The sequence below is a fragment of the Echinops telfairi genome, unplaced genomic scaffold (genome assembly GCF_000313985.2).
Source record: "Echinops telfairi isolate 266 unplaced genomic scaffold, ASM31398v2 ScPeMD7_5;HRSCAF=22, whole genome shotgun sequence".
Lineage (NCBI taxonomy): Eukaryota > Metazoa > Chordata > Mammalia > Afrosoricida > Tenrecidae > Echinops > Echinops telfairi.
In genome coordinates, this window is record NW_022103901.1 from 12,886,898 (window position 1) to 12,894,641 (window position 7,744).

At 55.1% G+C, this 7,744-nt stretch overlaps 1 protein-coding gene across 1 annotated transcript in view; it reads left to right on the plus strand.

The window, feature by feature from the left end:
• Positions 1 to 7,744, plus strand: part of HIP1 (huntingtin interacting protein 1) — a 135,639-nt gene that overhangs the window by 126,226 nt on the left and 1,669 nt on the right. The window contains exons 23-28 of the mRNA XM_045284676.1: positions 281 to 381; positions 640 to 745; positions 3,433 to 3,556; positions 3,979 to 4,040; positions 5,882 to 5,990; positions 6,566 to 6,646. Of these exons, the coding sequence (XP_045140611.1) occupies positions 281 to 381; positions 640 to 745; positions 3,433 to 3,556; positions 3,979 to 4,040; positions 5,882 to 5,990; positions 6,566 to 6,618 (555 nt within the window). The 3' untranslated portion in view covers positions 6,619 to 6,646. The remainder of the gene's footprint in view (positions 1 to 280; positions 382 to 639; positions 746 to 3,432; positions 3,557 to 3,978; positions 4,041 to 5,881; positions 5,991 to 6,565; positions 6,647 to 7,744) is intronic.

Below are 7,744 nucleotides of genomic sequence, written 5' to 3' on the forward strand. Positions count from 1 at the left end.
GATGAGAGGAAACACTGTGGGCTGGAGCAGCAGGAACATGGGGATCCACATCCATGTATCTCCTGCACGGCCTCGGGGCAAGTATTTTGTCATGTTTTTCCCCCCTCTGTAAAAATGCGGTGTGACCTGGGAGGTTGAGATTCGGTTTTACAACCAGGGGGACAGTGCTTCCAGCCCTCGGAGGATGACCGCGAAGACCGCCTGAGACCGACGGGGCAGACCGAGTTAGGGCACCTGGCGGGTTGCAGGCCGTCAGGAAAGTTCTTTCCCACCCCTCTAGGGTACAGCATCCCCGAAAGAGTTTTACGCCAAGAACTCTCGGTGGACAGAAGGGCTTATCTCTGCCTCCAAAGCTGTGGGCTGGGGAGCCACCATGATGGTGTAAGTGTGGCTCGGGCCCAAGGCTCCTTGTCCCCAACCAGCCTGCAGTAATGCCACCACCACCACCCGCCCCCACCCCAGGGGAGGAAAGGAAAGCTCTGTGCACCCAGGAAGTACACACATTCAAAGAGTCTGGGTTTCCTAGACAGCACCCGGGCAGGGCAGACGGACACCCCTCCCTTTTTCGGCCAGTGGGCTAGAGGTGGGATCGAAGGCCTTGAAGCTGTTGGTGACACCTTGTCCTTTCCCGGCCCGCAGGGATGCCGCTGACCTGGTGGTCCAGGGCAAAGGGAAGTTTGAGGAGCTGATGGTGTGTTCCCATGAGATAGCTGCTAGCACCGCTCAGCTGGTGGCTGCATCCAAGGTAAGGACCCTCCTGGGACCGACCCGTTCAGGCCGGTCGAGATTTGAGACTGCTGCACTTCGGAGCGGGTCCGCCAAACAAGGCGATTGGTTTCTCCAGGGGCCAGCTACTAAAAATTCTGCCCCTGAAGGGTGCCACACTCTTCTCCCTCCAAAGCCCTCCCATCTGTCTCCTCTGCCCACGTTACCCCCACGAGCACCTCCTTGCTCCCCTCTGTGGTTGCTGGTTGCTGGTTGGCCATCGCAGCCTTGAAGGCGAGCACAAGTCAGGAGCACGTGAGCCCAATGAATGGAGTATCCGGCCTGACTCTGGAAGTTCGGTGGCCAATGTCTGCCTCTCCTCAAGACTTTCCCAATCACCCCCCACCCCCAGCTAATCTCATGCAGAACCCGTAAGCCTGATCCTCTCGGGAGCCTGTCCTGTAAGTACCGCAGCGAGCCTTCTCCCTGAGCCCTTATTGTGGGCCCCAATTTGGCCTCCCTAGTTGAAACTGTTTAGCACCCTCCCGACATGACAGCGTTCGTCACAATCGCCAGGATACACATTCAGAAACAGAAGCTGCCTAAGTGCTTGTGAGCGGGTGACCCGATAAGCCAAAGACGGTGCGGACATGCGATAGAGTAGCAGGCCGCCCACAAAGCATGCCGATGAGTCCGCAAAGAGCGGTGCAGCGACCTGGACGGGCCTGGAGGACACACCGCTGCGCGAGCTCAGTCTCGAGCACACAGGACAACACGTTGTCTGAGCCCCACTTGCATGAGAAGACAAGAGCAAGCCCGAGGCCTTCCAAACATTCATGGGACAGTTCCGATGTCTTTTCGCTCCGTTCTTCCTTAGACTTTGAAACCATGGTATAGTCACCGAGAGAAACCGTCGGATAGTCACCGAGAGAGAACCGTGTTCGCTGGCGGTTGGCTCTTTGGTGGAGGGATGGGGAATCACTCCCCCGATCATCTATGCTTGCTAGTTTGGGTGTGGGGAGGAGGCGGCACCACGTGGGGTATGGTGAGCACTCCCTGACCAAAGTACGTAATGCTAGTAGTGCCCCCCAGAGAAGGTTTGTGCTAGAGAATATGAGTTTCGCAAAATGCCAGTGATAACACCGAAAAGAAGCCAAGTGCATGGTCTCCTAAGTACATACCTGGACAGGTATGTGTAGGAGTAGGTACGGGTACAGAATTATTAGGTGCTCACAGAAGGATCTATATGGACGCTGTGTGTGTAGACTGAGTTGGAAGGCTCAGAACCCCAGTCTTGTGGGACAGCTCAGCCCACCAGCATAGTCATTCCCCAAATTCACATTCTGCATCCTAGTGAGGTGGCGTGCCCAGGGTCTTGAGAGCTTGCAAGCAACCATCAAAGGGTGGTCTCCACTTGTCAGGAGACAGAGAAAGAAGGAAGTCGAGGTATCAGAGGAGAAACTAGAGAGCTAAGAATCTACGGGAGCCACTGCCGCACCTGGAGACCAGAGGAGCTAGCTGGTGCCCAGCTCCCCCACCATGGCTCCAACCTGGGCCACCCTGGATGGACCCTGATGGCCATGGGAGGGAAAGGTGAAGCAGATCCTTAAAATTATTTGAAACTGGAGACTACCGCCCTGAGGTTCACGTTAAACCAGCGGTTCTCAACCTTCCTAATGCTGCGACCCTTTCATACAGTTCCTCATGTTGTGGTGACCCCCAACCATAAAATTATTTTCATCACTACTACATAGCTGTAATTTCGCTACTATTATGAATCATCATGCAAATATCTGATAGGCAGGATGTATTTTCATTGTTACAACGTGAACATAATTAAAGCATAGTGGTGAATCACAAAAACAATATGTAATTACATATTGTGAAATATTTATTTCTAATGACAAGTAAATGAAATTTTGTCTTGAAGCATGGTGTAGCATGGTTAACAGTCTTACTATAACAACAGTAAACTACATCGCTACTTTTTGCAACAGTATGCGTAAAAAGCCAACATCAGTGCCAAGGTTGATCAGCAGATCTGCATGTGGGCAAACCCGCCTGGGGACGGATAGAAGAACAGTGTCTCTGTTCCTAAGACCATGGGAAATATGTGTTTTCTGATGGTCTTAGGTGACCCCTGTGGAAGGGCTGTTTGACCCCCCAAAGGGGTCACAACCCACAGGTTGAGAACCGCTGCTTTAACCATTGAAGCAAAAGAATCCCAAGATCCCCTTGTCATGATCAAAAAGAGTAGCCCCTGAAGGGTTCTACCTGCGAATGCCGCACTCTCTTAAGAAGCCGTCTACAGGAAACCCAAGGTGAACAGTTCTCTGCGGTGTACCAATGATCAGCCAGAACTCAAGAGAACGTGCACACACATTAGGGAAACTGACGCACGCCACTGAACAACTGGTGCAGAAATTTGCCAGATGGAAACCTAATTTTCTAAACCTATAAACCTAAACCTTCACCACAAATATATGTATAATGTGTGTGTATTTTTTATGCATATTGATTAAAATACATATATATTAATGGTCAAGCCAGAGTTTGGGGCCACACAGGGAATAAGGCAGGAGCTGGCGTATCGGCAGCCATCACCGAGAAGTTGATTGGTGATGACAGTGAACCATGCCGTGTCAGGAGCCGTCAGACCAGCCTCGTTGACGTCCCCCTGGCTTGCTGTCCGTGTTGTGTGACCCTGAGCCTGCTTTGTCCCGATAGGTGAAAGCCGACAAGGACAGCCCAAACCTCTCCCAGCTGCAGCAGGCCTCCCGGGGAGTGAACCAGGCCACTGCCGGGGTCGTGGCCTCAACCATTTCTGGCAAATCACAGATTGAGGAGACAGGTAGCCTCTCTGAAGCCAGGCTTCTCCTGACCCACCTCTAAGTCGCCGTCCCAGTTCTCCCCCTCCCTGGCCCCAAGTGCCCACCGCCTTGTTTCTAAAGACTTTGTTTTCCTCCTTCTCCACCTCGACGCATGCTTTCTTACAAGGGGGGATGCCATGTGAGTATACTGCCTGTCCCCTGTAACGCCGGGCCCTCGGCTAGCTTTTCCTTTGAGATATTTTTGACTTCAAAGGCGGGGCTGCCCCTGGGGAGATGTGCTGCTGGCTGCACCAAAGCCGCCCCTTCTGTGATGTCCTTCACATGACATGGTCAGCAAAGGCCCCCCCACAAGCGTCTCAGCAGGGCATCGGCATTGGCCATCTCTCCGGCAAGAGCCGGCCAAGGGCGTCAGGTGACAAGGTTTCCTCGCTTCTCATTGCAGACAACATGGACTTCTCCAGCCTGACGCTGACCCAGATCAAGCGCCAAGAGATGGATTCCCAGGTAGGCACTCCATCTGGAAGTTCTAGTCTAGCACGCTAGAGGGTGCTTTAAACGTTGACCATGGAAGATCATCCTCGCGGAGGGGAGAAGCGCAGGTACACCTGCTAGCCCGTGAAGGTGTATGTGTGTTGCTGGAAGAAACCGTGGAGGTAGAGAATGGGGATCAGTAAAGATCAGACTCTTTAGCCCCCTGCCCATTCATTTTGCCCGGGGATTCCTGTAAATGTCATCATACAGCTCCTTGTGTTTGGAAACACAAAGGGCAGCATGTCACTTTCCGCTTAAAACCTCTGAATGGTCCTGTGTGAGTCGGGGTGGACTAGAGATACAAATTCGTGTGTGTGTGTGTGTGTGTGTGTAAGAAAGAGCTTTATATACCAGAGCAATTGAACATTGAGAAACCAGCCCAGTCCAGAGCAAGTCCATAAGTCCGATATTAATCCATATGCTCGATACCAATCTATAAAGCCCTCTTCAGACTCACAAAACACATGCAATGACACCGAATGCAGGAAGATCACAGGCTAGTGAGTGGGAAGTCTCGTGGATCCACTGGCGGTGGAAGCATCTCAGCACTAGCAGGGGTCTCCACATGGCTGCTCCAGCTCCGGGACTCTAGCGTAGCTCCATGTGTCTCCTCAGCTGCAATGTCTCCCAGGGAGTGAGCAGAGAGAGAGGGTGTCTCCTGCCTCCAAGGAGGAAGACCGGAGTTCCCAGGATCCTCAGGAGAAGGCCCTGCCCACACAGAGGCCTCATTGGCTATGACCTGATTGACAGCCTAGACTCCACCCCTTCACTCTTAATCCTCAAATTGACCACAGATTATGTAACTAACACAGGTCCTGTGCCCATAGGGTAGTATCCGCTCTGCTCTCTGGCCTGCGGGCTCTGGGTGAAATGATCCCGGCCCAGTTCATCTTCCCCTCAGGACCTTCTCCCACGCCAGCCATGTAGCACCTTGCGCTCACTCCCACCTCACTGCCCTTGCTCCCATGGTGCTGCCTTCCTGGAATCGTCATTCCCCGCAGGGCCCACTGGCTGCTTGTAGTCAGCTAGGTGGTGGCTCAGATGTCCCTTCCCCTGAGTCACCTTTGCTGCCCACCCTTCACGGTGTCTCCAGCTGCTGTGTCATCCTCCTGACGACCAGGTCGTTCTTGGTTCACACGGATGTCATTTAGCAGGGAGGGATCTTAGCCTGGCCACCTGTGAGAGTGCCTAGCTAGAGGACAGGTGCTCAGCAAATCACTTTTGGCTTGGCCATGAGCGGGGATCACGAAGAACCCACCTTTCTCTGAGCCTCAGCAGCAGACGTAGTACGACAAAGAGCCCGGGCCTTTCCCCATGTAGCAGTAACAGCCCACAGTCGAAGTGAAACCTCAGAGATAAAGCACACACCTACCACCACCACCGCCTCCTCCTCCACCGCCTCTACCACCACCACCTCTACCTCCACCACCACCTCTACCTCCACCACCACCTCCACCTGGAGTTCTAGAGAACTGAGATTGAAGGAGAAGGGGACAGGTGCAGTACTTCCACAGGAGTGGGGGGAGGGAGCTATTTGATGTATCACGAGAGCACCAGGTAAGTCCTAGGCCCTGTGAGGCAGTGGGCCTGCAGAGCAGCATCCATTGGTAGCATCGAGGCGTTGAGAAAAAGGGAAGACCCCCTGGGGTGAGCGCACCAACAGGATCGTCACTCGCCGAGGAGAGTGTTGACGTGGAAAAGCTTGGTCAGCCGTGGCAGCAGGATGGCCGAGGCAGAAGCCGTGGAGGAGAGGGATGTCGTCCACCTCGGAGAGTTCTCTGCTCAAAAGGAGCGTCCGTTTCCTCTCCCCACAGGTCAGGGTGCTGGAGCTAGAAACGAAATTGCAGAAGGAGCGTCAAAAACTGGGAGAGCTTCGGAAAAAACACTATGAGCTTGCTGGTGTCGCAGAGGGCTGGGAAGAAGGTGAGCCTTTACAAGGGAGCCGCAGCTGCGTGACCAGGGCATCCCCCCCACCCTGCTTTGTCAGACTAGGGAGACCCCTGGGTCAGGGACGCCCCCATCTCTGCTCACGACGGGCTTTCTCTGGAGTTTGTCTCTAAGCCTAAACCAGAAGCGGGCGATTGAAAGCCATCCTCGTCGCTCACTCTCAGTCACTCTTCACCACCACCGCCCCCAGGCCACCATAGCATCACATGGTGAAGGAGTAGTGGTCAGTGGCGACCTGGTACCTGGGCAGGTGTGTGCAGTCCTCCCCTGCCCTGTAGGGCCCCTCTGCATTGGCATCTGCTCGATGGCGGCGTTGGGTTTTCCGGTTTGGTCCCGACAACTGCTCTGTTTGCCGACCAACTCTCGGCACCAACCCGAGACACGTCCTCGCCCCTTGTCTTTGGGGATAAAGATGATTCCCCCGCGTGGTGACTAGTGTATATGTAGAGCCCCGCACGGAGGCAGGTTTGGTTTTGTTTGTTTTGGGGGGAGGGCCACGCATGAATGCATGCAAGCGGGGAGTTACATGAACCCAAATCCCTGCCTTCTAGGAGCAGAAGCCTCCCGCTCTCTACTGCAAGAAGCGGTTGCCGAGAAAGAGTAGAGCCAGCCAGCGCCCCGTGTGTCAGAGTGTAAGTCCTTGTCACCCGTCGTCGATGGGTTTCCCATGCCCCAGCCACAGGCTAAGCCAGCCCCTGGCGTTCCGGGTCCTCTGGGTGACCTCCGAGAGCCCTGACCCTTGCAATGACCGCCCCTCCGCCATGACACCCTTTCTTTCCCGAACCCGTTTGGTCCCTGCAGCCCCCGAGCAAGGCCCAGGAGGCAGGATCCCAGGCCACTAGCCAGGACCTCCATCCCAGCCCCGCCTGCCTGCCTCACTCTGCCCACACCAACCTCTGGGCCCGCCCCTGGTAGAGCCACCGAGTAAGAGCTTGGGGAGGGGGCGATCCTAGGCACGTTCTCTTCTCTTCCCAACCCAGTCTTTTCCGTTTCTTCGTTTGCACAAACTCACGAGCATCAGAGGGCTGGTGGATTCCAAGCTGACACCCTCCCCTGAAAAGGTGCACCGGCTCAAGAGCAGCAGGCAGGCCCTGGCTGAGAAGGCCACGGCGGATCCCTCCACCCCCCTCCCAGCACTCAGCCCCCTGGATTCCCACTGCATCCTTATGGTGATTAGTTGGGACTTTTCTTTTTGGCTTGGTCTTTGAGAGCCGACTCTTGCCCCAAAAGCACCCCCGCTGGAGTGCCGAGTTTTCAGAGACCCCTGCACCCCAGCAGTTCACAGTGACGGTGCTGCTCTGCCCTTCTCTTGGTGCTCCACATCCACATCTACACTGCATGTCCTTCTGAGAGGGTCAAGGCCGGCCCAGGGCATCCCCCAGGGGTGGACAGAGCTGCCATGTGGGGACAAAAGGCAGAAGCCAGGCGGATACCTTTTCTTGCTAAGGTTGGACCCTGGTTTAGAGCCTTTGTCTGCCTTCACCAGTGTGGGGAGAAGGGGGAGAGCCGGGGCTATTTGCATGGCCCCGGTCTTAGGAATTCCTTGGGACCAGGCAGAAAAGCTAGCAGACACTGGAAAGGAGCGGTTGAGAACAGCAACACTACTTCCCGGCCGCGTCCTGTTGGCCTCCTCCCAGCACACCTGGCCCAGCCCTCTGAGAGGGGGAGCACGTCTGAGATGGGTCCTCAGGTGTTTTCTCCAAATGCCTCTGCACCCCACCCCCACCCAC